Below are 27896 nucleotides of genomic sequence, written 5' to 3' on the forward strand. Positions count from 1 at the left end.
AGGCGTCGAGGTGAGTGTGACCCGTATGTGGGCGGGGCCCGGGGGGCGGATATTACGTCACGCCGGAGCCGCCGCGGCCGCTTGCGAGCGGGGAGCGGAGCGGACGGAGCCAACATGGCGGCGCCGAGCCTGGGCCGGCCGTGACGGGGCGGCGCAGCGGGGCCGGGCCGCGGCATGGCGCGGGCAGCGTGAGAGGCTGTGCCTGCGGGTGAGGGACGAGCCCGGGAGCACGCGGTTCCCCCCACACCTCAGCGCCACCCGGTACCGAGCAGGGGCAGCGCAGAGAGGCCTCGGGCGCCGGGGGATGGCGGCGTAGCGGGGCCGCGCAGCAGAGCCCACGGAAACTCCGCGCCGCCGAACCGGGGTCTTGCGGCGGAGAACGGGGCCGCGGCCGCGCTTTGGGCCGGGAGGCTTCGTAGAGCTGGTGCCCCCCGGCTGCGGGGGGCCGGAGCCGGTAACCGGGAGGGGTCGGGGCGAGCATCGCCCCTTCCCGCAGCCCCGCTTCGGGGTTCAGCTCCGGGAGCTTTAACTTGACTTGTACGGGAGCAGAGGGCGTTTTTCTGCGGTGTCCGGGCAGGAGGCCCCAGGCCCGGCTCCCCGGGGGGGAGAGCCAGGCCCCCCCCCGGTTGTTGGTGAGCGCTGAGGGGCCGGTATGGGCCGGGGTGTGTGGGGATAACCCGGGTCCGAGGCCTGCGCTTGGCTCCTCGGTGAGGTTCTCGCTTCCCCCGAGCCGCGCGGGAGCAGCGGCCGTGCTGAGGGAGCAGCTCGGGAGGAAGGGAGCAGGGAGGCGGCTCCTCAGCAGCGGGGTCGTTGAACGCGAAATGAGGTAGAGAGCGCCGGGCGAGCGCTGGAACTTCCCTCGTCCTCCCCGAGCCCATCGGTTATTGAGTGAGGGGATAGGAAACCAAGCTTGTTTTGGGGGGGAAAAACCAAATAATTGGGTGGCTTCTGGCAAATCAACACCGATTCCGGCCCCGGAAGTTTGGCTCCGGTGCGGCAAGAGCCACCAGGAACCTGCACCGGGTGGAAGAAGTCAAGGAGCAAAGGGGATCGAAGGCTCCGGCACGGCTGCTGTGGGAATCCGGGATATCAGAGCTCTAAGGTGGGTGCTCCTCCGTGTGTTGTGCTTAATGTCACCCATCCCTCCTTCTGGAAGGAGCCTCGTGCCCGTCAGGATGGAGCCCTTCCCGGATGGATATCGGGGCCTCATGGGGGTTGATGGCTCCAATAGTCCTGGCTGGGAATGTTTGGGAAGCGTGGCTGGAGGTGGATCCCGACCCGGGCTCCTTTTCCTGATGGGTGAAGCTGTGTCCGTAGCCCAAGTGTCGCGTGTGGGGGAGGCTCCGGGAGAGCAGCTCCAGAGCTCTGGAATGTTGTTCAGGATTCGGCTCTTGGTGCCCTGGTACCCGGGGGGGGCTGTTCCTTGGTGCTGGTGGTGTTGGGAATGGAGGCTGTTGCTGGCAGGAGTTAGATGAGGTGATGGAGCGAAGTTCAGCCTCCTGCATGCACCAAATCTCCCCAATCTTACCCCAAACTGGTGCCCAGCAGAGCTGCTTCTGCGTCTGGCTTGTTCTCATGGGGTTACAGGCACTGTGTGTGGTGACGCAGCGTGGCCGAGTGCTTCCTCCTCCTCCTCCTCCTCCTTCTCAAGCCATTCCCCTTGGCCTGCCCCTCCATCCCTCGCCCAGAGCCCCCCTCCAGTTTCCCTGGAGTTGCTCTGAGCTCTCCCCTTCAGGAGCCTTCTCTTGCCCAGGCTGCCCCAGCCCAGCTCTCTCAGCCCGGCCCCATGGCAGAGCTGCTCCAGCCCTCGCAGCAGCTCCGTGTCCCTCTGGATGCAGGATGCAGGGGGGGGCTCACAGAGCGCAGCAGAGGGGCAGGATCCCCCCCATGCCCCTGCTCCTGCCCTGGGGGTGCTACCAGCACCCGGGGGGGTTCTAGTGGCTCATGGGGAGCTTCTCCTCACCCAACCCCCTTGAATCCCTCTCTGTGGCTCTGGAACCGTCACCTCGGGGTTTGGGGCTTGCGCAGGCAGGGATGTGCTGTGAGGAGCGGGGCTCTGGGATGGACACCCCAGAAACCCCCCCCAGGCATCAGGAGGAGCCCGGCGCCGGCTTTGGTGAAGTGCACAGCACCCGGAGCTTGTTTTTCCTGTTCACCTTCCATGGCTGGAATGACCCTGGAGGCTGAGGGAGGCTGGTGCCGGGTGTCTGCGCCTCCTGTCCCCCCCCCACCGGGCGGGCAGGGCCGGCTCCGGCTGCCCCTCCAGGCAATCAGGAGGACTGAAGGCTTTTCGCAGGGTATCAGCGCTGCAGCACCCGGTGCTGCGGGGTTAAGGCAGGAGGGGAGCCGGAGGTGAGGGCAAGCTGGGATCTCTTCCTTCCCATAGAATGGGTTGGGTTGGAAAGGACCTTAAGATCATCCAGTTCCAACCCCCCTGCCATGGGCAGGGACACCTCACACTAAACCATGGCACCCAAGGCTCTGTCCAACCTGGCCTTGAACACTGCCAAGGATGGAGCATTCACAACCTCCCTGGGCAACCCATTCCAGTGCCTCAGCACCCTCTCAGTAAAGAATTTCTTCCTTAGATCCAATCTAAACTTCCCCTGTTTCAGTTTGAACCCGTTACCCCTTGTCCTGTCACTACAGTCCCTAATGAAGAGTCCATCCCCAGCATCCCTGTAGCCCCCTTCAGATACTGGAACCTGCTCTGAGGTCTCCACGCAGCTTCTCTTCTCCAGGCTGAACAGCCCCAACTTTCTCAGCCTGGCTCCATACAGGAGGTGCTCCAGCCCCTGATCATCCTCGTGGCCTCCTCTATCTTCCATCCCGCTGGAATCCGCTGGTGCCTGGAAGGAAAACTCAGCGTGGTTGGGACCAAACCATCCCAAGGGAGCCTCTGCCCTGGTGCCGCTGTGAAAGGTCCCAGGAGCGGCTCCGGGTGCCTCCCTTGGGGACAGAGGTCAGGCTCCTGTTGTGGTATCAACACGCTTGGGGCTGCAGCAGTGACCGGGCAGCACCGGTGCCACGGCACCAAACTGGTCTGGATGGGACCGTGCTGGCGTGGGTGCTCTCAGGTTAATGCTGCTCCCAACAAGGGTTGTTTGGCTGAGTGCCTGTGCCTTTTGTTCCCCTAAAGGTTGGGCCTTGGGACAGGCTGTCCGGGGAAGTGCTGGAATCCCTGGAAGCGTTCCCAAACGGCATAGATGAGGCCCTCAGTGCCATGGGTTCGTGGTGGCCTTGCCAGTGCTGCAGAACGGCTGCACAGGATGAGCTTAAAGGTCTTTTCCAGCCGGGTTGGTTCCATGATTCCATGTGCTGCTGCTGTGACTCCTTGGAAAGGCCTCTCCATAACTCAGCCTTCCCAAGGTTTATGAGACCGGAGAGATGTGCTCCGAGCAGCTCCACGCATCTTCCACTGGAGCTATTTGCATCTTCCAACAGGAATTGAAAGCGCTCGGGAGCCCTCCGGTGCCTCCCAGCGCGTGAGTCACCGGCTGTGCCGGGAATAGCTGGGAGATTCCTGTTGGTATCCCGTGTTTACGCCGCCGCCGCCTCTCTGCTTTGGGAACAGTAACCAGGGGAAGCGGCTCCGGCGCCGGGTGAGCCAGGAGGGAGCTCCCAGTGCCGGACCCTGGCTGGAAAGCACCAGCGCAGGATCAGGCTCTGCTGCCACATCCCACAAGGAAACCGCTTCCCTGAGTGCGTTGCGGTGCCGTCCCCAGGCGCGGGGGTGACTGCCGGTGCTGGGTGGTGGCAGAGCCGGGAGCAGCTCCCGGGAGCAGCCGGTCTGACGAGGCCGCTGCTCCTCGCTCTGCTTTGAAGCCCAACAGGCCCGGACCTGCCGAGCGCCCCATTTCCTCCTCCCGTGATGTTTTGGTACGGGCAGTGCCCGTGGGGGCCATCGGGTTCCAACAGGGACACAGGTCCTGCCCTAGAGCCTGGAGCTGGGGGGGTTGGTTCATGGTAACGTGGCAGAGTTGGTGCTGGCAGAGCCTGGCTGGTCCCAGCCCTTCAGTGTGGATGCTCCAGTGGCAGAGAGGCTGAGCTGCAGTGGCGGGATGCAGAAGGAGCATCCATGGGGAAGGAGCTGCAGTGGCGGGATGCAGAGGGAGCATCCATGGGGAAGGAGCTGCAGTGGCGGGATGCAGAGGGAGCATCCATGGGGAAGGAGCTGCAGTGGCGGGATGCAGAAGGAGCATCCATGGGGAAGGAGCTGCGGTGGCGGGATGCAGAGGGAGCATCCATGGGGAAGGAGCTGCAGTGGCGGGATGCAGAAGGAGCATCCATGGGGAAGGAGCTGCAGTGGCGGGATGCAGAGGGAGCATCCATGGGGAAGGAGCTGCAGTGGCGGGATGCAGAGGGAGCATCCATGGGGAAGGAGCTGCAGTGGCGGGATGCAGAGGGAGCATCCATGGGGAAGGAGCTGCACTGGCGGGATGCAGAGGGAGCATCCATGGGGAAGGAGCTGCAGTGGCGGGATGCAGAGGGAGCATCCATGGGGAAGGAGCTGCGGTGGCGGGATGCAGAGGGAGCATCCATGGGGAAGGAGCTGCAGTGGCGGGATGCAGAGGGAGCATCCATGGGGAAGGAGCTGCAGTGGCGGGATGCAGAGGGAGCATCCATGGGGAAGGAGCTGCACTGGCGGGATGCAGAAGGAGCATCCATGGGGAAGGAGCTGCAGTGGCGGGATGCAGAAGGAGCATCCATGGGGAAGGAGCTGCAGTGGCGGGATGCAGAGGGAGCATCCATGGGGAAGGAGCTGCAGTGGCGGGATGCAGAGGGAGCATCCATGGGGAAGGAGCTGCACTGGCGGGATGCAGAGGGAGCATCCATGGGGAAGGAGCTGCACTGGCGGGATGCAGAAGGAGCATCCATGGGGAAGGAGCTGCAGTGGCGGGATGCAGAGGGAGCATCCATGGGGAAGGAGCTGCAGTGGCGGGATGCAGAGGGAGCATCCATGGGGAAGGAGCTGCGGTGGCGGGATGCAGAGGGAGCATCCATGGGGAAGGAGCTGCAGTGGCGGGATGCAGAGGGAGCATCCATGGGGAAGGAGCTGCAGTGGCGGGATGCAGAAGGAGCATCCATGGGGAAGGAGCTGCAGTGGCGGGATGCAGAGGGAGCATCCATGGGGAAGGAGCTGCAGTGGCGGGATGCAGAGGGAGCATCCATGGGGAAGGAGCTGCAGTGGCGGGATGCAGAGGGAGCATCCATGGGGAAGGAGCTGCAGTGGCGGGATGCAGAGGGAGCATCCATGGGGAAGGAGCTGCAGTGGCGGGATGCAGAGGGAGCATCCATGGGGAAGGAGCTGCGGTGGCGGGATGCAGAGGGAGCATCCATGGGGAAGGAGCTGCAGTGGCGGGATGCAGAGGGAGCATCCATGGGGAAGGAGCTGCAGTGGCGGGATGCAGAGGGAGCATCCATGGGGAAGGAGCTGCACTGGCGGGATGCAGAAGGAGCATCCATGGGGAAGGAGCTGCAGTGGCGGGATGCAGAAGGAGCATCCATGGGGAAGGAGCTGCAGTGGCGGGATGCAGAGGGAGCATCCATGGGGAAGGAGCTGCAGTGGCGGGATGCAGAGGGAGCATCCATGGGGAAGGAGCTGCACTGGCGGGATGCAGAGGGAGCATCCATGGGGAAGGAGCTGCACTGGCGGGATGCAGAAGGAGCATCCATGGGGAAGGAGCTGCAGTGGCGGGATGCAGAGGGAGCATCCATGGGGAAGGAGCTGCAGTGGCGGGATGCAGAGGGAGCATCCATGGGGAAGGAGCTGCGGTGGCGGGATGCAGAGGGAGCATCCATGGGGAAGGAGCTGCAGTGGCGGGATGCAGAGGGAGCATCCATGGGGAAGGAGCTGCAGTGGCGGGATGCAGAGGGAGCATCCATGGGGAAGGAGCTGCAGTGGCGGGATGCAGAGGGAGCATCCACGGCGATTGGCTTCAATCCTGTGTCTGTTTCCTCGCAGGGTTTGAGGCGCTGCTGGCAGACGATGGCCGCCTTCAAGCGGAGCCGAGCGCAAGCGTGGCCGGAGGAGCGCGGGGACCGGGAGCACGGGCTCTACAGCCTGCACCGCATGTTCGACATCGTGGGCACGCACCTGACGCACCGCGACGTGCGCGTGCTCTCCTTCCTCTTCGTGGACGTCATCGACGACTACGAGCGGGGCATGATCCGCAGCGGGCGGGATTTCCTGCTGGCCCTGGAGCGCCAGGGCCGCTGCGACGAGACCAACTTCCGCCAGGTCCTGCAGCTCCTGCGCATCATCACGCGCCACGACCTGCTGCCCTACGTCACCCTCAAGCGCCGGCGCGCCGGTGAGTGCCGCCGTCACCAGGCAGGCTCCAATAGAGGGTTGGAAGGACCCAATGGAGGGCAAAAGGGGGATGATGGGGTTTATCAAGCACCCAGGGGTGGGTTTGGTGGGTAAAGAGTTGTTTTGGGCTTTAGCAGCAGGGAACTGGGGTTCCTGCTGTGCACTCAGCAGCTCCGTGACTCCCACTTCTCCCAGTGCCTGCTGCTGGTCTCTGGTTTGAAGAGAAGTGATGCTTTTGGCCCCAAATCCCACCTGGGGTGAGGTCATGGAATGGGTTGGATGGGAAAGGACCTTCAGATCATCCGGTTCCAACCCCGCTGCCATGGGAGATGCTGTGGGTACCTCAGCACTGCCATGTGCAGCACACACAGAGGCCGGACTGAGAACCCTCTGTCCAAATCCAGGGGTTTCTTCACCCATTTTCCGTCGGGATGCCCCAAACCCTCCTCTTCTGGTGCCCCTTTTCCCCTGGTTCAGAGCCCCCAAGACCCCTTTGGTCTTTGGGGTCATCACCCCTCAATGTACAGTGCAGAGACCGTCACCCAGAGGAGGGAGCTGCTCGGGCAGGATTCACCCCTGGCCTTTGCATCTTTGCTTTAAATCAGGATAATTGGCCCTTTGTGGCCGTTCCAGCAGTTCCTGCTCACACCATTCCCTGGAAAGCAGCAAGTGGAGGCAGGCCCTGGAAACAGCCTGGTGCTGGCTCCGTGGGGTTGATCTGTGCCTCTCTGTGCCCTTGTTCTGGAGGGTTTGGGGGTTTCTCGACGCTATTTTGGGGTTTCCTGAGCACCTTTTTGGTGCCAAAATCCCACCTGAGGGGGGTCCTGGCTGCTGTGCCCCTGTGGTGGGAGATGGGAGCTTCCCTGTGGGGTTTTGGTGTAGGTTGATGGTGTAGATGGGCCCGGGGTGGTCGGAGGTTGGTGTTCACGCCATCAGAGGAGCAGTGCTCAGTGCCCAGATGCCATTCCTGTGGAAATGGTTTCATTGAATGCCCAAAAGCAGGATTTCCACTGGCTTTATTAGGAAAGACATCTCCCGTGGGGTTTGTGACCCCAATTGCAGCTCAGGAGCAGGGATTGATGGGTCCGTAGCGAGCGTTCCCTGTTCCCGTGTCCTTCCATGTCTCCTCCTGCCTCATTCTTATTCATGGCTCAGAAAAGGAGCAGATTGATCCGGAACCCAGCCAGTGAAGGCAAAGAGGGAGGCATCGGGGGGGTGAGACCCAGCCTCGGCTGCTCTGCTCCGGCAGGATGGGAGGGACCCAAGGACAGGACAGCCCCGCGTCACCGTGTGCTCCCCAGCTCGGCTCTGTTCAACCCCCACATTCCCTGAGCAGCTTCCCACGGGGATCCCACTTTTCCTTCTCTTTCCCAGTGTGTCCGGACCTGGTGGATAAATACCTGGAGGAGACGTCCATCCGCTACGTGACGCCGCGAGCGCACAGCACCGTGGAGCACGGCCTCGGCCACCCCCAGAAATCAGGTGGGTGCTGCGGGGTCACCCCACGCGAATCCATCGGGATCATCCCACGGGGCTTGCCGGTTGTTGTGTCACCCCTCGGTGATAGCGGACCCCGTGGGGCTGCTTGGTTTGGGGTGCGCTTTGAGCTCTCACAGGATCGAGGGATGGAGCTGGGTGCTGGGGACAAAGGAGATGCTCCAGCATGGATCTGGAGGGTGCCCCAGTGGGGCCTGGGGGGTGTCTCTGTGTCCCTAACCCTGTCCCCCCCCCCACAGTGCCTCCCCACCACCCCGTGGTCTGCTGCTCCGCGGCGGGACCCCAGATCTGTACCAAGAGGCCTGGGCGCAGCAGGACCCTCCTGGGCAGCCAGCGCAAGAGGAGGAAGTCGGCGACGCCGGACCCCAAGGAGAAGCAGACCTGTGGTAAGGAGCTCTGTGGGGCTTTGGGGCACTCAATGGGGGGGGCTTTGGGGGGCTCAGAGCTCTGACCACCCTCCCCGTCTCCCCCAGACATCCGCCTGCGGGTGCGAGCCGAGTACTGCCAGCACGAGACGGCGCTTCAGGGCAACGTCTTCTCCAACAAGCAGGACCCTTTGGAGCGCCAGTTCGAGCGTTTCAACCAGGCCAACACCATCCTCAAGTCCCGGGACCTGGGCTCCATCATCTGTGACATAAAGTTCTCAGAGCTCACCTACCTCGACGCCTTCTGGCGCGATTACATCAACGGCTCCTTGCTCGAAGCCCTCAAGGGCGTCTTCATCACGGACTCGCTCAAACAAGCCGTGGGCCACGAAGCCATCAAACTGCTGGTCAATGTGGACGAGGAGGATTACGAGGTCGGGCGCCAGAAACTCCTGAGGAACTTGATGCTGCAGACGGCTCCTTGACGCAGCCCCGGCCTTGGGGGGGGCTTCTTCTGGGGGGGGGGGAGGGGAGGTTTTCCTTAAGAGAGAGAAGGAAAACAATGGTGGAAGCCCCCCCTTCCATCAGCAGGGTTGGAGCTGCGGGGAGAGGCCCTGATGTGTCCCCCTCACCCCATTCCTGTCACCCCCCAGCCCCCCGGTTTCTTTCACTTCTTTTTTTCTCCTCTTATTTTTTAATCCATTAAAAACAACAGGAAAAAAGGCAAATCCCTGCCTGGGGCACCTCAGTGCTGGGGCCGGGGGGGCTCAGCCCCGGGGTGGCTTTGTCCCCCTCTGGCCCTGTGGCACCATCGCGGGGGGCTCTGGGGGCAGCCGCATCCCCCCCTGTTTCTCTTCATCCCCCCCCATCCTCCTCCCCGTCGCCTCGGTGGGTTTCTCAGGAGTAAAACCGTCCCCGCGGCGTCCCCCGGACCATGTGCCTTCGTGTCCCCCTCCCCTGCAGGGCTGGGGGGCAGGACCAGCGCCGAGGGACCCCCCCCAACCGCTCCCCCAGCTGCCAACAGGGACACACTGGGGCAGGTTGGGGCGCCCTGCCCTGCCTGTTGCTGGCAGCAGGCAGCTGAGCCCCTGCCTGCGCTCTGCCTGCACTCGGGGGGGGGGGTGGCTGCAGTGTGTGGTCCGTGACCCCCCCCCCTCCGTGGCTCCCAGGGTCGGGGGGGGGGGGTGTTTCCAGCTCCATCCCAGTTTTGTGGTGTTTCTCCCCATCCCCAAGCGGTGATGACCCCTCGGGGTCGGGGAGGGCAGCCCCCCCCAGGACTCGTGTGTGTGGGGACCCCCCCAATCCTCTGCTTACGGACAGTTCCGGCACAACTTGGTGTAATTTCTGTGACTTCTGTATTTTTTAAACTCCACTCAACCATCATCATCCCTGTGTAGCTTTTGGGGTTCTTGAAATAAACATCTACTGCAGCACCCGGCTCCTTCCTTCTGCAGCGCCGGGACCCCCAAACCGGGTCGGGGGGGAGCCCTCCTGCTGCCCCCCAAGTGCATCCTGCTGCTGTGATGTGGGGAGAAACGGCCTGAAATGAAGGCAGCCTGGCTCTGCCATGGCTTGCACCAGGGCTGGGCTCATGGCATCAGCCCCACGGTGCCGTAGAGGTCGTGCCGGCGGTGGCTCTGCACCGGGATCTCGCGCCGGATGCGGTGCAGGTACTCGAGGTCGATCTCGGCGTAGCAGAGCCCTGGCCCCTCGTGGCACTGGGCCACCACAGCCCCCCATGGGTCCGCCACCAGCGAGTGGCCATAGGATGTCCGGTGCTCGTGGTTCTTCCCGGTTTGGGCGGCCGCCACCACGTAGCACTGGCTCTCAATGGCTCTGGCACGCAGCAGAACCTGCCGGGGATGTGGCACTACCAAACACAGCTCTGGAGGGGGCAGTTGTACCCCTTAAATACCCCTAAAAAGGGGGTTTTATCCTCATTGTGGCTGCAGGGTTGGTTCCCGGTGGGTCTGGACTCACCTCCCAATGCGCTGAGCCTGTGGGCATGGTGAAGGCCGAGGGGTAGGTGAGGATCTCGGCACCGGCACGTTGCAGCGCCAGCGAGAGCTCAGGGAACCGCAAGTCGTAGCAGATGGAGAGGCCGAGCTGGTGGCAGGGAGAAGGGGGGACGGGGGTGAGGACACGGTGATGGGACACTGGAGGGGACATGGGTACTCGCCTGTGCCGTACCTTGCCCGCTGGCGTGCTGACCGGCGCCACGATCTCGGTGCCGGGGTTGGTGAAGCCGCTCTCCTTCATGGACACGCGTCCCTCCAGCTCCACGTCACACAGGTGGGTCTTCCTGTACGCGGCCACGAGGCGACCTGGGGACAGGAGGGTGTGAAGGGGCAAACGGGGACCCCCTCTATCAGTGGGGCAGGGCCATGGGGGGGGGTCTCACCCGTGGAGTCCAGCAGCACGTGGCAGTTGTAGATGCGCTGCGTGCTCGCCCAGTCCTGGCCGCGCTCATGGAAGCCACCCAAGGACAACCACACGCCGCAGTCCCTGCCACAGGCACCGAGGTGACACCGGCTCTAGCGGGACCCCACCTCCAGCCCCAGCCCTGCCGGGGGGGGTACCTGGCCAGCTCCATGTAACGCCCCATCAGGGGCCCATCCAGCCCCTCGGCCAGGCTGAGCGTCTGCGCCGGGTTGCAGCCGATGTAGTCGAAGCCCTCGGGGAGGAAGACGAGGCAGGCGCCGCGCTGAGCCGCCTCCCGCACCAGCCCCGCGCAGGCCGCCCAGTTCTGCTCCTTGTCCGGCGTGGACGTGACCTGGCCCACGGCCACCAGCGGCTTCATGGCCATGGCGCGGCGCAGAGCGGCACCGGGGCGCAGGCGGCACAGCACCGAGCGGGGCACAGCGCTCAGCCTGGGGGGGGACACACGGTGCGGATGGGGGGCACAGCCCAGGATGGGGCTTGGGGGGGGGCACGACGCTGCCCCATGGCCATGGGATTGATACTGCACAGGGGCCTGGGGAGGGAAACACCCCCCAGCACCCCCAAACTGCCCCCAGCAGTACCCAGGCCAGACCCCAACTGCCCCCAGCACCCCAAAACTGCCCAAGCAGTGCCCAGGCCAGACCCCAACTGCCCCCAACACCCCAAAACTGCCCCAGCACCTCTCAAACTGCCCCAGCACCTCTCAATCTGCCCCCAGCACCCCAAAACTGCCCCCAGCACCCCTCAAACTGCCCAGACCAGACCCCAACTGCCCCCAACACCCCAAAACTGCCCCCAGCACCTCTCAAACTGCCCCCAGCACCCCAAAACTGCCCCCAGCACCTCTCAATCTGCCCCCAGCACCCCAAAACTGCCCAGACCAGACCCCAACTGCCCCCAACAACCCAAAACTGTCCCCGGCACCCTTCAAACTGTTCCCAGCACCACAAAACTGCCCCAGCAGTGCCCAGGCCAGACCCCAACTGCCCCCAGCACCCCTAAAACTGCCCCCAACACCCCTCAAACTGCCTCAGAAACCCCAAACCTGCCCCCAGCACCCCTCAAACTGCCTCAGAAACCCCAAACCTGCCCCAGGCCAGCCCCAAAACTGCTCCAAATACCTCGTAAACTGCCCCAGCTGTGCCCCACATCAGCTGCCCGCAATGGCCCCATTTGCCCCCAATCCCCCCCCCCCCGTTCCCCGCTGCCGCTCCCGTCCCCCCGGCTCCGTACATGCGCCACCGGCGGCACCTCGGGACCAGGAGCAAAGTCCCCCCCGCGCCCACAACAAAGATGGCGCCGGCAGCGCCTCAGCGCCGGCCCCGCTGCCCCACACAAACATGGCGCCCGCCTCGCCTCGTTCCCGCTTCCCGCCGGAAGGGGGCGTGGCCGCGGGCCGGGGAGGCGGGGGCAAGATGGCGGACAGCGGGAAGGGGAGGCCGGCGGCGGGCGGGGGGAAGGCGTCCACCGCGGAGCAGGTCCGGGACCGGGCACCGGGACCGGGGGTTCCCGGAGGGGGGGGGGGGGGGGGTGGGTGCTGCGGGCACCGGGCTGGGGGAGCCGGCAGTGGGGCGGGGTCTGAGGTGCAGCCCCCTCACGGCCCTGTCCGCGCAGGTCGTGGCTCGGTTCAACCGTCTGCGGCAGGAGCAGCGCGGCCTCGCCTCCAAGGCGGCGGAGCTGGAGCTGGAGCTCAACGAGCACAGGTGGGGCCCGGCCACCGGCATGGAGGGGTTCGGGGCGGGGGGGTCCGTTCCCCGCCTCACCCGCAGCGGGTCCCCGTGTCCGTCCCCCCCCCCCTCCCGCAGCCTCGTCATTGAGACCCTGCGGGACGTGGACCCCACGCGGAAGTGTTACCGGATGGTGGGGGGCATCCTGGTGGAGCGCACGGTCAAGGAGGTGCTGCCCGCGCTGGAGAGCAACAAGGAGCAGGTTGGGGAAGGGGGGGGTCCCCATCCCCTGTGTCCGTTTCCCCCCTCGGGGGAGCCGCTTTTACCCCCGAGCCCCCCCCCGCCGTGATCCTTCCCCTTGCCCCCCAGATCAGCAAAATCATCGCGACGCTGAACCAGCAGCTGCAGGCCAAGGGCCGGGAGCTGAACGAGTTCCGGGAGCAGCACCAGATCCGCCTGGTGGGCGAGGACGAGCCCCGGCAGCCGCCCGGGGACGGCGCCGGGGGCACCGCGGCCAAGGGCGGCTCTGCCGGAGTCCTGGTCTCGTAGCGCCGGGTCCTGGCCTCGCAGCCCCGGCTCCTCCTGCTCCTCGGTTGTGCTTTTGTTAAATAAATGTTGGGTTTTTTTCCCCCTTTGCTTGTGGGCGCTGAGGGGGCTGGGGGGGGGGAGCAGGGGAAGGGGGTGCAGCCTCGTATAGGGTCAGACCCCCCCCAGCAGTGGTGATGGGTGCCGTGGGGGGGTGCACCCCAAAAGACAGGGGAAGGGGTGCTGGGGGGGTATAGGGGCGCTGGGAGGTGGTGGCACCGGGCAGGGACGGTGTCACCGTGCCCCTGCCGAGGCCGGTGCGTGCCGGTGCTCGCTGGCACATGGCACCGCGCTGTTGACTGTACACAGCCCAAGCCTGCGGCGTCACCGCCACCGGGCCCGGCCGGTTCCCTGCGGCCGCCGGCCCCATATAACACCGGTGCCACCGGGGCTGACGGAGGGCGCCATGGAGGGGACCGGGGCACCGCGGCTGGAGGAGGCCGAGCGTGAGAGCCTGATGGGCTCCGTCCACGGCGTCTCGGGGCCCGGTACCGCACGGGGAGGGGGGGAGCACCGGAGGGGGGGGGGGGGTGGCTGGGGTCGGTCGGTGACGGTGCCGTGTCCCGGTGTCCCCGCAGTGGTGACGGCCTCACGCATGGCGGGAGCAGCCATGTACGAGCTGGTGCGCGTGGGGCACGCGGAGCTGGTGGGGGAGATCATCCGGTTGGAGGGGGACATGGCCACGCTCCAGGTCTACGAGGAGACCTGTATCCTGCTGCACCTGTGTGCCCCTGTCCCACCCCTCCCGTGTCCCCTCGCTCTCCCCTATACCCCCCCCTTTCTCACCACTTTCCCCCCTCCGGTCCCCTGCCCTGTCCCTGCCATCCTCCCCTATCCCCCCTGACCCTTTCTTTTGCCTTCGTCCTGTCCTGATGTCTCTGTCCTCTTCCTGTACCCCCAATTCTGTGCTGTTCCCCCCCCATCCTTTTCTTGTCCTTCCATCCTGTCCCATTCTCCCTGTCCTGTCTCCTCCCTGTCCTCACCATCCCCTCACCCTGTCCTGTTCTCTCTGTCCAGTCCCTTCCATGTCCCCAATGTGCTGCCTTGACCCCCCTGTCCTATCCTCTTCTTGGTCCCTAACAAGGGACCCTATCCTGTCCTGTTCTCCCTGTCCCCTCCTGTCCTCCCCATCCTGCCCTGTCCCCATGTCCTGTCCCCTCCTTATCCCCCCGCACCTTTCCCGGTCCCCCCCATCCTGCCCTGTCCCTCCCGGTCCCCCCCATCTCACAGTGGCCTTTCCTGAGCGCGGGGCAGCGGGGGTGCAGGTGGGGGACCCGGTGCTGCGCACGGGGAAGCCGCTCTCGGTGGAGCTGGGCCCCGGCATCCTCGGCTCCATCTTCGACGGGATCCAGCGCCCGCTGCGGGACATCGCGGAGCTCACGCACAGCATCTACATCCCGCGAGGCACCAACGTCCCCGCGCTCGCCCGTCACCTCGACTGGGACTTCGCCCCCGGCAGGGACATCCGGGTGCGTGGCCGGACGTGGGGACCCCCCTTTACCCCGGCAGCCGCGGGGGTCGCAGCCCATCACCCGCCCTCCCGGCTGCCCCGCAGGTCGGGAGCCACCTCACCGGCGGCGACATCTACGGGACGGTGGCCGAGAACTCGCTCATCCAGCACAGGATCATGGTGCCGCCGCGCAGCCGGGGCACCGTCACCTACATCGCCCCCCCCGGGCGCTACAGCGTCTCGGTGAGGACGGGGACCGGGGCTCGGGGTGATGATGAGGGGTGATGAGGGGTGCGGGTCCTGCCCGTCCCGCTCTGTCCCGTCCCCAGGACGTGGTGCTGGAGCTGGACTTCCAGGGCGCCACGGAGAAGCTGACGATGCTGCAGGTCTGGCCCGTGCGCCAGACCCGGCCCGTGGCGGAGAAGCTGCCGGCGAATCACCCGCTGCTGACGGGACAACGGGTGCTGGACGCCCTCTTCCCGTAGGGAGCGGAGCCGGGAATAGGGTGGGAGGTGGGGACGGAGACAGAGATGGGAATGGAGACAGAAGGTGGCGATGTGGGACAGGGATGGAAGTGGGGATAGGGCTGGAGGTGGGAATAAGGGGCAGGGTTAGGGATGGGGACACGGTTGAACAGGGACAGGGATCAGATCACAGAGGGAATAAGGGGCAGGGATGGGGAAGGAGCTGGAGATGGGGGTAGCGGCAGGGAATGGGGACGGGGATGGGATTGGGGATGTGGAACAGAGAGAGATGGGCTGGGGACAGGGATGGAAGTAGGGATAGGGCTGGAGATGGGAATAAGGGACAAGGATAGATGAGAGGGACAAGGGTTGGGACACAGGTGAGGTTGGGGTTGGGAACAGGCACAGGGGTGGGGACCGTGGGGTGGGTGACACCATGAGGGTCACCCTCACTCCAGAAAGTCCCCAGGGATGAGGGATGAGGATTCCTCCTGCCTGGCACCTCCGCAGGGATGCAGTGGTGTGGTGGGGGCAGTCGCTCTGCTCTCCATGGCCACCCCTCGTGTCCCCATCCCCTCGTGTCCCCGTCCCCAGGTGCGTGCAGGGCGGCACCACGGCCATCCCGGGCGCCTTTGGCTGTGGCAAAACCGTCATCTCCCAATCCTTGTCCAAGTATTCCAACAGCGACGTCATTGTCTACGTGGGCTGCGGCGAGCGCGGCAATGAGATGTCCGAGGTCCTGCGGGACTTCCCCGAGGTGGGCACAGGGACGGCAGCACCGAGGGGATGGTGGCACCATGGGGACAGGGATGCGATGGTGACAATGGTACCACCACCCTCAGCTCACCATGGAGGTGGACGGGAGGACGGAGACCATCATGAAGCGCACGACGTTGGTGGCCAACACCTCCAACATGCCGGTGGCTGCGCGTGAAGCCTCCATCTACACGGGTGCGTGCGCCAGGGCGGGCTCGGGTCATGTCTGTGGCACATATGAGCACGCGTGCGCGCGTATCACAAAGCTACCGGTGTGCATCGGCTGGGGGCACACGGGTGGTGGCCATGAGGTTGCTGGAGCGCACAACGGGTGTGCAATGGGGGCACATGGGTGTGCAATGGGAGCACACGGGTGTGCAATGAGAGCACAGGGGTGTGCAATGGGCACATGGGTGTGCAATGGGAGCACACGGGTGTGCAATGAGAGCACAGGGGTGTGCAATGGGCACAGGAGTGTGCAATGGGCGCACACGGGTGTGCAATAAGAGCACACGGGTGTGCAATGGGCACAGGGGTGTGCAATGGGCGCATAGGGATGTACAATGGGGACACAGGGATGTGCAATGGGCGCACAGGGGTGCGCAATGGGAGCAGACGGGTGTGCAATGGGCGCACAGGGATGTACAGTGGGTACACAGGGGTGCGCAATGGAAGCAGACGGGTGCGCAATGTGCACACAGGGGTGTGCAATGGGCGCATACGGGTGCGCAATGGGAGCAGACGGGTGCGCAATGGGCGCACAGGGGTGCGCAATGGGAGCAGACGGGTGCGCAATGGGCGCAGACGGGTGCGCAATGGGAGCAGACGGGTGCGCAATGGGAGCAGACGGGTGTGCAATGGGCGCACAGGGGTGCGCAATGGGAGCAGACGGGTGTGCAATGTGCACACAGGGGTGTGCAATGGGCGCATACGGGTGCGCAATGGGAGCAGACGGGTGCGCAATGGGCGCACAGGGGTGCGCAATGGGAGCAGACGGGTGCGCAATGGGCGCAGACGGGTGCCCAATGGGAGCAGACGGGTGCGCAATGGGCGCAGACGGGTGTGCAATGGGAGCAGACGGGTGTGCAATGGGCGCACAGGGGTGCGCAATGGGAGCAGACGGGTGCGCAATGGGCGCAGACGGGTGCGCAATGGGCGCAGACGGGTGCGCAATGGGAGCAGACGGGTGCGCAATGTGCACACAGGGGTGTGCAATGGGCGCAGACGGGTGCGCAATGGGAGCAGACGGGTGCGCAATGGGCGCACAGGGGTGCGCAATGGGAGCAGACGGGTGTGCAATGGGCGCACAGGGATGTACAGTGGGTACACAGGGGTGTGCAATGGGAGCAGACGGGTGCGCAATGGGCGCAGACGGGTGTGCAATGGGAGCAGACGGGTGCGCAATGGGCGCACAGGGGTGTGCAATGGGAGCAGACGGGTGCGCAGTGGGCGCACAGGGGTGTGCAATGGGCGCAGACAGGTGCGCAATGGGAGCAGACGGGTGTGCAATGTGCACACAGGGGTGCGCAATGGGAGCAGACGGGTGTGCAATGGGCGCACAGGGGTGTGCAATGGGAGCAGACGGGTGCGCAATGGGCGCAGACGGGTGCGCAATGGGAGCAGACGGGTGCGCAATGTGCACACAGGGGTGTGCAATGGGCGCAGACGGGTGCGCAATGGGAGCAGACGGGTGCGCAATGGGCGCACAGGGGTGCGCAATGGGAGCAGACGGGTGCGCAATGGGCGCAGACGGGTGCGCAATGGGAGCAGACGGGTGCGCAATGTGCACACAGGGGTGTGCAATGGGCGCACAGGGGTGCGCAATGGGAGCAGACGGGTGCGCAATGGGCGCACAGGGGTGCGCAATGGGAGCAGACGGGTGTGCAATGGGCGCACAGGGATGTACAGTGGGTACACAGGGGTGTGCAATGGGAGCAGACGGGTGCGCAATGGGCGCACAGGGGTGTGCAATGGGAGCAGACGGGTGCGCAATGGGCGCACAGGGGTGTGCAATGGGAGCAGACGGGTGCGCAGTGGGCGCACAGGGGTGTGCAATGGGCGCAGACGGGTGCGCAATGGGAGCAGACGGGTGTGCAATGTGCGCACAGGGGTGTGCAATGGGCGCAGACGGGTGCGCAATGGGAGCTGACGGGTGTGCAATGTGCGCACAGGGGTGCACAATGGGAGCAGACGGGTGCGCAATGGGCGCACAGGGGTGCGCAATGGGAGCAGACGGGTGCGCAGTGGGCGCACAGGGGTGCGCAATGGGAGCAGACGGGTGCGCAATGGGCACACAGGGGTGTGCAAGGCGCACACAGGGCTGTGAAGCCGCGTGCCCGGCGCAGGCATCACGCTGTCCGAGTACTTCCGCGACATGGGCTACCACGTCAGCATGATGGCCGACTCGACGTCGCGCTGGGCCGAGGCGCTGCGCGAGATCTCGGGGCGCTTGGCCGAGATGCCAGCGGGTGAGCCCAAGACTGGGGGACCCGAGGGGGGGGGGGCCCCGCTGTCCAGGCCCCCCCTGACTCCAGCTCCCCACAGACAGCGGTTACCCCGCGTACCTGGGCGCCCGCCTCGCATCCTTCTATGAGCGCGCCGGGCGCGCGCGGTGCCTCGGGAACCCCCCCCGCCAGGGCAGCGTCAGCATCATCGGAGCGTGAGTGCGGGACATGGGGGGAATGGGGACCCCCCACCCCTGACACCCCTCACACCCCCCCCCGCTGTCCCCTGCAGTGTGTCCCCCCCGGGAGGGGACTTCTCCGACCCCGTCACCTCGGCCACGCTGGGCATCGTGCAGGTGAGTGGGGTGCAAGGGGGGGACCTCAATCACGAGGGGATCCCCCTGAGCCCCATCGTGGTGTGGTGACCCCTACCCCCATTGTGGTGTGATCCCCCTGACCCCCGCCATGGCCTGACCCCCCACTGCAGTGTGACCCCTCTGACACCCATACTGGTGTGACCCCCCCCATCCCAACCCCAGTGTGACCCCCCTGATCCCCCCATCTGACCCCCCCATTGCAGTGTGACCCCCCTAATCCCCATCCCGGTGTGTCCCCCTGACCCCCATTACAGTGTGACCCTCCCTGACCCCCATCCCATGTGTCCTCTCTCACCTCCATCCTAGTGTGACTCCCTCTCACCCCCATAATGGTGTGAACCCCACATCCCAGTGTGACCCCCTCTGACCCCATCATTGTCTGACCCCCCATTGCAGTGTGTGTCCCCAAATCCCCATCCCGGTGTGTCCCCCTGACCCCTATTATGGTGTGACCCCCATCCCACGTGTCCCCTCCATCCCGGTGTGACCCCCTCTGACCCCGTCGTTGTCTGACCCCCCCATTGCAGTGTGTGTCCCCTAATCCCCATCCCAATGTGTCCCCCTGACCCCTATTACAGTGTGACCCCCATCCCACGTGTCCCCTCCATCCATTCCCCCTGACCCCCCCCCGGGTGACCCCCCCGCGCTGTGCCGGTCCCGAAGGTGTTCTGGGGGCTGGATAAGAAGCTGGCGCAGCGGAAGCACTTCCCGTCCGTGAACTGGCTCATCAGCTACAGCCGGTACCTGCGGGCGCTGGAGCCCCACTACGAGCGGCTGCACCCCGAGTTCCCGGCGCTGCGCAGCCGCGCCCGGGAGATCCTGCAGGAGGAGGAGGAGCTGGCCGAGATCGTGCAGCTGGTGGGCAAGGTGCGATAGCGACCATGGGAGGGACAGGGCTAAGGGTGGGATGGGGAGGGGTGGGGATATGGAGGAGGGGATAGGGGATGGGGATATGGGGTGCAGGATGGGAACAGGGATATGGGATGTTGGATGGAGATGGGATGGGTGGGGAATATGGGATGGAATCATGGTACGGACAGAGATAGGGATGGGGATATGGAGTACGGGATGGGGGATTGGGGATACGGGTTGAGATGGGGATATGGGATGAGATGGGGATATGGGGTGCAGGATGGGAATAGGGATATGGGATGTTGGATGGAGATGGGATGGGTGGGGGATATGGGATGGAATCATGGTACGGACAGAGATAGGGATGGGGATATGGAGTACGGGATGGGGGATTGGGGATACAGGATGAGATGGGGATGTGGGGTGCAGGATGGGAATAGGGATATGGGATATTAGGTGGACATGGGATGGGGGATACGGGATGGAATCATGATAGGGACAGAGATAAGGGTGGGATGGGGAGGGATGAGGATATGGAGTAGGGGATAGGGGATATGGGATAGGGATATTGGGTACAGGATGGGAATAGGGATATGGGATATTAGGTGGACATGGGATGGGGGATACGGGATGGAATCATGATAGGGACAGAGGTAAGAATGGAATAGGGAGGGCTGGGATATGCAGTATGGGATGGGGGATTGGGGATATGGGATGAGAATAGGAATATGGGATGGGATGGGGATATGGGGTACAGGATGGGAATAGGGATATGGGATGTTAGATGGAGATGGCATGGGGGATACAGGATGGAATCATGATAGGGACAGGGATAAGGGTGGGATGGGGATATGGGGTATGGGATGGGGATGAGATGGAGATATGGGACACAGAAATGGGGATATCTAATATGGGATGGGGGACAGGGGATAGAGGATACGAATGGGATGGGGATATGGGATACAGGCTGGGAATGGGGATATGGGATACAGGCTGGGGACATGGGGAATGGGGTGAGGGTGGGACAAGGACACCCACGCCCGTCCCCCCGCAGGCATCCCTGGCCGAGGCTGACAAGGTGACGCTGGAGGTGGCCAAGCTGCTCAAGGACGACTTCCTGCAGCAGAACGGTTACTCCTCCTACGACAGGTACCGGAACACCGGCACCCCGGCACCCCCCCAGCACCCCCTCAGCACCCCCCAGCACCCAACCCCGGCCCTGGCCCCCCCCAGGTTCTGCCCCTTCTACAAGACGGTGGGGATGCTGCAGAACATGGTGACGTTCTACGAGCTGGCGCGGCACGCGGTGGAGGCCACGGCGTCGGGCGAGCACCGCGTCACCTGGGCCACCATCCGCGAGGGCCTCGGGGACATCCTCTACAAGCTCAGCGCCATGAAGTTCAAGGTGGGCATCGGGGATGGAGGGGGGGGGGGTATGGGGTGACCCCCCCCATCGCAGGGACCGGTGTCACCGAGTCCCCCCCGTCCCCAGGACCCGGTGAAGGACGGCGAAGCCAACATCACGGCGGCCTTCGCTCAGCTCAATGAGGAGATGCAGGCGGCTTTCCGCAACCTGGAGGACTGAGAGGACAAGGGGGGGACATGGGAGGGGGGGCCCCTAGGGTTTCCCCCCGTACCCCCAATAAAGGGCAAGGAGGTGACATTCGTGGTCCCCCCCACCCATGGGTGCTGCATGGGGGGGTCCCCCCCAACTCCACACTGGGAAATGGGGAGGGGGGGTGTCGAGGGGGGGCAGCGCCTTTGGGGACTGGAAGGGGTTTAGGGGGGACAGGGACCCCCTGGGTGGGACCTGGGGCCACCAAGATGGTTACGAGGAAGGAGCCACCCCCCCGGCTGCATCCCTTGTCCCGCCCCCCCCCCATTGCCACCCCCGGGGACACGGTTGTGCCGTGTCAGCATCCGGAACCTTCCGCGCATTGTGTCCCCAACAATGGCACTGTCCCCACTGAGGGGCAGAGGGACACGGAGGGACAGCGGTGCTGAAGGTGGGTAAGTGGCCCAGGGTGGGTGTCCCGGGGGGGTCTGTCCCCAATGTCCCTCGAGGTGGCACCCCCGGGTACCCCCATACCCTGGAGGTGCCCACGCCGGCTGCCAGGGACAGCCCCAAAGGTATCCCCAGGGGTGTCCCCTGCACCCCCCCAGAGGAGTCCTCATGGGTGCCCCTTTGAGGTGCCCCCCCCGGTCCCCCAATGTCCCCATGGACATGTCTCTTGGTGATGTCCCCAGAAGTCCCCCCGGGTCCCCTCATGTCCCCATGGGTGTCCCCTGCATCCCCTGGTGCTGGCAATGACCAGGTCCCCCCATGTCCCTTGGAGATGTCCCCATGTGTGTCCCCTGGGTTCTCCCTTGGTCGTCCCCTGCCTCCGCTGCTGCTGCCACCCCAGAGATGTGCCCATGGGTGTCCTCCTGCATCCCCTGGTGCTGCCACCCCGATGCCCCCCGTGTCCCCTGGAGGTGTCCCCATGGATGTCCCCCAGTGCTCCCACCCCGGGTCCCCCCCTTCCCCTGGCACTGTCCCCTCCGTGTCCCCGCGCAGGGCGATGCCGGCGGGGGGGGGGCTGCTCTGCGGGGCCAGCGGCCTGGGGCTGCTCCTGGCGGCCACCGCCACCGGCTCCTGGCTGCAGCATCGGGTGCCCGGAGGCAGCGCCAGCATCGGGCTGTGGCGCGTCTGCAGCGGGGGACACTGCGGCCCCCACCCCGGCACCCCCGGTACGCACCGCGTGGTGAGCTCTGCCTGTCACTGATGTGCTGTGCCCGTCACTGCTGCACTGAGCTGTGCCCGTCACTGCTGCACTGTGCCCGTCACTGCTGCACTGAGCTCTGCCCGTCACTGCTGCACTGAGCTCTGCCCGTCACTGCTGCACTGTGCCCGTCACTGATGTGCTGTGCCTGTCACTGCTGCACTGAGCTGTGCCCATCACTGCTGAGCTCTGCCCGTCACTGCTGCACTGTGCCCGTCACTGCTGCACTGAGCTCTGCCCGTCACTGCTGCACTGTGCCCGTCACTGCTGCACTGAGCTCTGCCCGTCACTGCTGCACTGAGCTGTGCCCATCACTGCTGAGCTCTGCCCGTCACTGCTGCACTGTGCCCGTCACTGCTGCACTGAGCTGTGCCCGTCACTGCTGCACTGTGCCCGTCACTGCTGCACTGAGCTGTGCCCGTCACTGCTGCACTGTGCCCATCACTGCTGCACTGAGCTGTGCCCGTCACTGCTGCACTGAGCTGTGCCCGTCACTGCTGCACTGTGCCCATCACTGCTGCACTGAGCTGTGCCCGTCACTGCTGCTCTGTGCCCGTCACTGCTGCACTGAGCTGTGCCCATCACTGCTGTGCTGAGCTGTGCCTGGTCTCTGCTGCGCTGAGCTGTGCCCTATCTCTGCAGTGTGGGGATGGGGTTCACTACTGCACTGAGCTGTGCCCGGTCTCTGTGAGGTGGGGATGGGGGGGGTCACTACTGCCATGAGCCGTGTCTACTCTCTGTGGGGTGGGGATGTTTGGTCACTGCCGCGCTGAGCTGTGCCTGGTCTCTGTGGGCTGCACATGGGGCCATGTCTCAGGGTCCCCCGCGTGTCCCCAACCCTTGTGTGTCCCCCCGCAGCGCTATGGGAGGCTACGCGGGTGCTGATGCTCCTCTCGGTGCTCATGGCCACTGCCGGCCTCGCCATGGGGCTCTGCGCTGCGGCCGGCACTGCCTGGCGGGTGCGCGTCCGTGCAGCCGGTGCCACCCTGCTCCTGGCTGGTACGTGGGGATGGGCATGGGGGGGGGCCATGGGGCTTTGGGGACTGTCCCCAGGGCAGCCACTGGTGCACTGAGCTGGGCCCGGTCTATGCCAGGGTCTCATGGGCTGCCCTGGCCGGTGCCACTGACCCATCCTCTGTGCCCGCAGGGCTCCTGGCGCTGCTGGGGCTGGGGCTGTACACGGCTGGCACCCCGAGGCTGCTGGGGCCGACCCGTGCCGCCTGGCGCTTCTCCTGGTCCTACATCCTGGGCTGGGTCGCTGCCGCCCTCATCAGCTCTGCAGGTAATGGAGCCTCCGTGGCCTGGTCACTGCTGTGCTGAGTTGTGTCCGGTCTCTGCGGGATGGGAATAGGGGGTCACTGCTGTGCTGAGCTGTGTCGGGCCTCTGTAGAATGGGGATGGGGGGGTCACTGCTGTGCTGAGTTGTGTCCGGTCTCTGCAGGATGGGAATAGGGGGTCACTGCTGTGCTGAGCTGTGTCTGGTCTCTGCAGGATGGGAATAGGGGGTCACTGCTGCGCTGAGCTGTGTCTGGTCTCTGCAGGATGGGAATAGGGGGTCACTGCTGTGCTGAGCTGTGTCCGGCCTCTGCAGGATGGGAATAGGGGGTCACTGCTGTGCTGAGTTGTGTCGGGCCTCTGCAGGATGGGGATGAAGGGATCACTGCTGTGCTGAGTTGTGTCTGGTCTCTGCATGATGGGAATAGGGGGTCATTGCTGTGCTGAGTTGTGTCCGGTCTCTGCAGGATGGGAATAGGGGGGTCACAGCTGTGCTGAGCTGTGTCTGGTCTCTGCAGGATGGGGAGGTCACTGCTGTGCTGAGCTGAGTCAGGCCTCTGCAGGGCTAAGCTGGTCCTGGCCATGTGCTGAGGCCACCCACAAGCAGGGGGCAGCAGTTTGGGCTCCCCCTGCCCACACGGAGCCCTCTCCTTCTCCCCCCGCCAGGGCTTTTCCACCTCTGTGCTGCCCACAAGGACCCGTCTCCAGAGAGCTCCGAAGAGGTGGGTGCCTGAGGGGCACCAAGCACCCTGGGGAGCCCTGCTCCCACCCTTGCCCCGCCTCCTCCCCACGAGAGCCGGGTGGGGGCACCTCTCTGTGTGGGTCACTGCTGTGCTGAGTTGTGTCCGGTCACTGCTGCGCTGAGTTGTGTCCGGTCACTGCTGCGCTGAGCTCCCCGCACCCCCGTTTTACCTCGATTTTTGCTGTGCCAATAAACTGCCCCCCTCCAACCCCCCAGTGGTGTCTGGTGGGATTTGGTGACCCCAAATTTGGGCGGTTGGGGGGCTGTCAAAGTCAGCCCCCTCCGGCCCATGTTTTGGGCAGAAATAGGGATGTTTGGGGAGGGCTCAACTGGGAGGGAGCATGGGAGGGCCATGGAGCCAATGGAGGGACTTGGATCCACCGGATCCCCCACGGTAGCCGCCGTAGAGCGCTCTGTGGGACCCACCGCTGCCATCGCCCCTTTAAGGCCGCGCCCTCGGCCCCGCCCCTGCCCCGACCCGCCAGACCGGTCCGCCCCGCCCGGCCCCACCCCCTGAGGCCCCGCCCCCCGCGACCACGCCCCCGCCCGGCCCCGCCCCCCCGGTCCCGTCCCGGCTCGAGCGGCGCAGAACGGCCCGGAACGGCCCCGGGCAGCCCGGAACGGCCCGGCCAGGCTCAGCCCGGTTCGCCCCGGTGCAGCCCGGTCGGGCTCGGTTCCGCCCGGTTCCGTTCGCTTCGGCCCGGTCCCGCTCGGCTCGGCCCGGTTTGGCCCGCCCGGTGCAGCCCGGTTCGGTCCGGATGGTGCTGGCCGGGGCCCGAGCAGCGCCGTGAGCCCGCAGGTGTCCGCATGGCCCCCCGCGGGATGCGGCCCGGGAAGCCCTTCCTCCCCCCTCTCCTCGCCCTCTTCTTCCTCTTCCTCCTCCTGCTCCTCGCCGCTACCGGTAAGGCTCGACCGGCACCGGGAAGGGGTGGACGGGACGGGACCCGCACCGGGACACGGCCGGGAGCGGGACCCCGGGGTGTGGGGACCGGGAGCGGCAGCACCGGCTGCTCCGGGCTGCGAGACGGGACCGGGGGCGGGGACCGGGGCGGGGGCAGAGGCTGCCCCGGGGCGGGGGGCGCGGGGGGGGGGGGGGGGGGAAGCGGCTGCCCCGTGGTTGGGAACGAGAACAAGGGGGCACCGGTAGCCCAGGGGGGTGCGGGACTCAATGGGGGACAGGCGGGGGAACACGGGGACGGGACGCACCGAGGAGGGACCAGCCCGGGGGGGGGGTGCGGGATGGGGGAGCGGGGTACACACGCGTGTGCAAGGCGGTGGGGTGCGTGCATGTATGTGCGCGTATATACATGTACGTGTGTGCGTTCGTGTGCACACGCGTGTCTGTGTACGTGTGAGCGCTCGCGTGTGCACCTGCGGCTCCACGCACCTGTGTCCGCCTGTGCCCGTGTGCGTGTGCCCGCGCGTGCCCGTGTCCATGCGCGTGCCCGTGCCCCCCCCCCCGCAGCCCCCGTGCCTCAGTTTCCCCACGGCTGCCGGACCCGTGGGAACCGGCTGGATGCCGCGGCGTGACGTCACCACCGGGGGGTGCTGACCCCCCCCCACCCCTCAACCACGTCATTCACCCCCTCGGGGTACGGGGGGGGGATATCGGGGGCTTCGTGCAAAGAGCGGGGCTGAGCCCCTCACCCCGTGTCAGGCCCGGGGGGGGGGGGGGGTTGCGAGCACACGCGTGTGTGGGGCAGACACTTGTGTGTGAAGGGGGGGGACGCGGGGGTGCCCCCATCTCTGCCCAGGGATGTGTGTGCGGTTACACACGTGTGTCCCCCCCGGGCAGCTCTACACATGTGTTTGCCCCCCCCCCGGGGGGTTTGGGGGGGTTACACACGCGTGTGCCCCCCAAGGGGCAGAAGCGCACACGCGTGTGCGGGCACAAGCCAAGGGGCAGCGCTGGGCAGGGCACACGTATGGCTGCTTGTGCCCCCCCCCCTTCTAGGACCCCCTCTCCGGGACAACCCCCACCGGGGACACCCCAGGGCTCTCCCCCCCCCCCCCCGGTGCCGGTCGCGCAGCGGAGCCCGGCCGGGGCGTGGGGGCCGCGGGATCCGGTTGAGCCGGTTCCCGGCTCCGTTCCCACGCGCTCGGCCCCGGTGGGTGGGGACGCCCCGCGGCGGGACCTCAACCCGCCCCGACGGCACCGGCACCAGGCTCCCCCCTCGCCGCTTCCCTCGACGGCAGCTCCGGGACCCCCCCGGACTCCCCGTCCCCCCCCCCCGGAGCCCATCGCTGTGTGCGGGGGAAACTGAGGCGGAGCGGCGGCGGCGGCGGCCGTGACTCACGGCCGGGGAGAGCCTCAATTAGTTAATTAACCCGGCGCTAATCGGGGGGTAATTAGGCCGGGCCCGGCGCGGGGGGCTCTGCGCGAGGCCCCGGGGCGGCGGGGGTGGGAACCGGCCGCAAGCCCCGGCAGCGCGCGGCATCCGCGCCGTCCGGTTGTTCCGGCCCCGCCGCTTCCCGCGGCGCCGCTGGGCGGGCCCCGCACCACGCCCCGGCCCCGCCGGCCCCGCACGGGCGCGGCTGCGTGTGCCCCGGTGCACGAGTGCGTGTGAGCGGTGCTGAGTGTGCCCCTGTGTGAGCGGTGCTGAGTGTGCCCCTGTGTGAGTGATGCTGAGTGTGCCCCTGTGTGAGCGATGCTGAGTGTGCCCCTGTGTGAGTGATGCTGAGTGTGCCCCTGTGTGAGCGGTGCTGAGTGTGCCCCTGAGTGATGCTGAGTGTGCCCCTGTGTGAGCGGTGCTGAGTGTGCCCCTGTGTGAGCGGTGCTGAGTGTGCCCCTGTGTGAGCGATGCTGAGTGTGCCCCTGAGTGATGCTGAGTGTGCCCCTGTGTGAGCGGTGCTGAGTGTGCCCCTGTGTGAGCAGTGCTGAGTGTGCCCCTGTGTGAGCGATGCTGAGTGTGCCCCTGTGTGAGCGATGCTGAGTGTGCCCCTGTGTGAGCGGTGCTGAGTGTGCCCCTGTGTGAGCGGTGCTGAGTGTGCCCCTGTGTGAGCGATGCTGAGTGTGCCCCTGAGCGATGCTGAGTGTGCCCCTGAGCGATGCTGAGTGTGCCCCTGAGTGATGCTGAGTGTGCCCCTGTGTGAGCGATGCTGAGTGTGCCCCTGTGTGAGCGGTGCTGAGTGTGCCCCTGTGTGAGCGATGCTGAGTGTGCCCCTGTGTGAGCGATGCTGAGTGTGCCCCTGTGTGAGCGGTGCTGAGTGTGCCCCTGTGTGAGCGGTGCTGAGTGTGCCCCTGAGTGATGCTGAGTGTGCCCCTGTGTGAGTGATGCTGAGTGTGCCCCTGTGTGAGTGATGCTGAGTGTGCCCCTGTGTGAGCGGTGCTGAGTGTGCCCCTGTGTGAGCGGTGCTGAGTGTGCCCCTGTGTGAGCGGTGCTGAGTGTGCCCCTGAGTGATGCTGAGTGTGCCCCTGTGTGAGCGGTGCTGAGTGTGCCCCTGTGTGAGCGATGCTGAGTGTGCCCCATGTGTGAGCGATGCTGAGTGTGCCCCTGAGTGAGCGATGCTGAGTGTGCCCCTGTGTGAGCGGTGCTGAGTGTGCCCCTGTGTGAGCGGTGCTGAGTGTGCCCCTGTGTGAGTGATGCTGAGTGTGCCCCTGTGTGAGCGGTGCTGAGTGTGCCCCTGTGTGAGCGGTGCTGAGTGTGCCCCTGTGTGAGCGGTGCTGAGTGTGCCCCTGAGTGATTCTGAGTGTGCCCCTGTGTGAGCGGTGCTGAGTGTGCCCCTGTGTGAGCGGTGCTGAGTGTGCCCCTGTGTGAGCGATGCTGAGTGTGTCCCTGTGTGAGCGGTGCTGAGTGTGCCCCTGTGTGAGCGGTGCTGAGTGTGCCCCTGAGTGAGCGATGCTGAGTGTGCCCCTGTGTGAGCGATGCTGAGTGTGCCCCTGTGTGAGCGGTGCTGAGTGTGCC

At 65.7% G+C, this 27896-nt stretch overlaps 5 protein-coding genes across 8 annotated transcripts; 4 read left to right on the top strand and 1 right to left on the bottom strand.

The window, feature by feature from the left end:
• Positions 1–9: 9 nt before the first annotated feature.
• DEDD (death effector domain containing) lies at positions 10–8874 on the top strand. Of its 2 annotated transcripts, none has more exons than XM_080634768.1 (5): positions 10–208; positions 5966–6314; positions 7688–7795; positions 8050–8196; positions 8284–8874. In XM_080634768.1, the coding sequence occupies exons 1-5, from the start codon at positions 26–28 to the stop codon at positions 8658–8660; spliced, it is 1164 nt and encodes a 387-aa protein (XP_080490894.1). In that variant the 5' UTR covers positions 10–25; the 3' UTR covers positions 8661–8874. The 2 variants fall into 2 exon arrangements, with proteins under 2 accessions (XP_080490894.1, XP_080490895.1); XM_080634769.1 differs by having other exon boundaries at positions 194–1102.
• An 890-nt stretch (positions 8875–9764) lies between these two features.
• NIT1 (nitrilase 1) lies at positions 9765–11983 on the bottom strand (the record flags this gene model as incomplete). The annotated part of the gene is made up of 6 exons (XM_080634770.1): positions 11851–11983; positions 10755–11045; positions 10577–10680; positions 10366–10499; positions 10156–10281; positions 9765–10028 (listed from the first exon to the last, which is right to left on the bottom strand). Coding segments are annotated over exons 1-6 (921 nt in total). The 5' UTR covers positions 11853–11983.
• A 34-nt stretch (positions 11984–12017) lies between these two features.
• Positions 12018–12916, top strand: PFDN2 (prefoldin subunit 2). Its single transcript, XM_080634774.1, has 4 exons — positions 12018–12095; positions 12232–12320; positions 12423–12546; positions 12654–12916. Exons 1-4 carry the CDS (start codon positions 12033–12035, stop codon positions 12831–12833), a joined length of 456 nt encoding a protein of 151 aa, XP_080490900.1. The 5' UTR covers positions 12018–12032; the 3' UTR covers positions 12834–12916.
• An 88-nt stretch (positions 12917–13004) lies between these two features.
• LOC308230503 (V-type proton ATPase catalytic subunit A-like) lies at positions 13005–20868 on the top strand. Of its 3 annotated transcripts, XM_080635219.1 has the most exons (14): positions 13005–13357; positions 13448–13576; positions 14124–14338; positions 14425–14562; positions 14649–14800; positions 15378–15540; positions 15626–15734; positions 17885–18007; positions 18084–18198; positions 18276–18339; positions 19024–19227; positions 20267–20361; positions 20446–20617; positions 20705–20868. In XM_080635219.1, exons 1-14 carry the CDS (start codon positions 13276–13278, stop codon positions 20795–20797), a joined length of 1854 nt encoding a protein of 617 aa, XP_080491345.1. In that variant the 5' UTR covers positions 13005–13275; the 3' UTR covers positions 20798–20868. The 3 variants fall into 3 exon arrangements, with proteins under 3 accessions (XP_080491345.1, XP_080491343.1, XP_080491344.1); XM_080635217.1 differs by lacking the exon at positions 14649–14800 and having other exon boundaries at positions 15457–15540; XM_080635218.1 differs by lacking the exons at positions 14649–14800; positions 20267–20361 and having other exon boundaries at positions 15457–15540.
• Positions 20869–21773: 905 nt separating this feature from the next.
• LOC308230213 (lens fiber membrane intrinsic protein-like) lies at positions 21774–24094 on the top strand (the record flags this gene model as incomplete). Its single annotated transcript, XM_080634813.1, has 4 exons — positions 21774–21942; positions 22833–22973; positions 23122–23256; positions 23916–24094. 4 exons carry the CDS (start codon positions 21774–21776, stop codon positions 23981–23983), a joined length of 513 nt encoding a protein of 170 aa, XP_080490939.1. The 3' UTR covers positions 23984–24094.
• Positions 24095–27896: the final 3802 nt, after the last annotated feature.

This window comes from Psittacula echo, assembly GCF_963264785.1.
Source record: "Psittacula echo genome assembly, chromosome: 26".
NCBI lineage: Eukaryota > Metazoa > Chordata > Aves > Psittaciformes > Psittacidae > Psittacula > Psittacula echo.

Bases quoted from the DNA above. Each gene is read 5' to 3' on its own strand.
- LOC308230503 (XM_080635219.1), top strand. From the start codon at position 13,276: ATGGAGGGGACCGGGGCACCGCGGCTGGAGGAGGCCGAGCGTGAGAGC. The intron at 13,577-14,123 runs GTATCCTGCTGC...AGCGCGGGGCAG, and splicing joins CCAGGTCTACGAGGAGACCT to CGGGGGTGCAGGTGGGGGAC. The intron at 19,228-20,266 runs GTGCGATAGCGA...GTCCCCCCGCAG, and splicing joins TCGTGCAGCTGGTGGGCAAG to GCATCCCTGGCCGAGGCTGA.
- DEDD (XM_080634768.1), top strand. From the start codon at position 26: ATGTGGGCGGGGCCCGGGGGGCGGATATTACGTCACGCCGGAGCCGCC. The intron at 7,796-8,049 runs GTGGGTGCTGCG...CCCCCCCCACAG, and splicing joins CGGCCACCCCCAGAAATCAG to TGCCTCCCCACCACCCCGTG. The intron at 8,197-8,283 runs GTAAGGAGCTCT...CGTCTCCCCCAG, and splicing joins CAAGGAGAAGCAGACCTGTG to ACATCCGCCTGCGGGTGCGA.
- PFDN2 (XM_080634774.1), top strand. From the start codon at position 12,033: ATGGCGGACAGCGGGAAGGGGAGGCCGGCGGCGGGCGGGGGGAAGGCG. The intron at 12,096-12,231 runs GTCCGGGACCGG...CTGTCCGCGCAG, and splicing joins AGGCGTCCACCGCGGAGCAG to GTCGTGGCTCGGTTCAACCG. The intron at 12,321-12,422 runs GTGGGGCCCGGC...CCCCTCCCGCAG, and splicing joins CTGGAGCTCAACGAGCACAG to CCTCGTCATTGAGACCCTGC.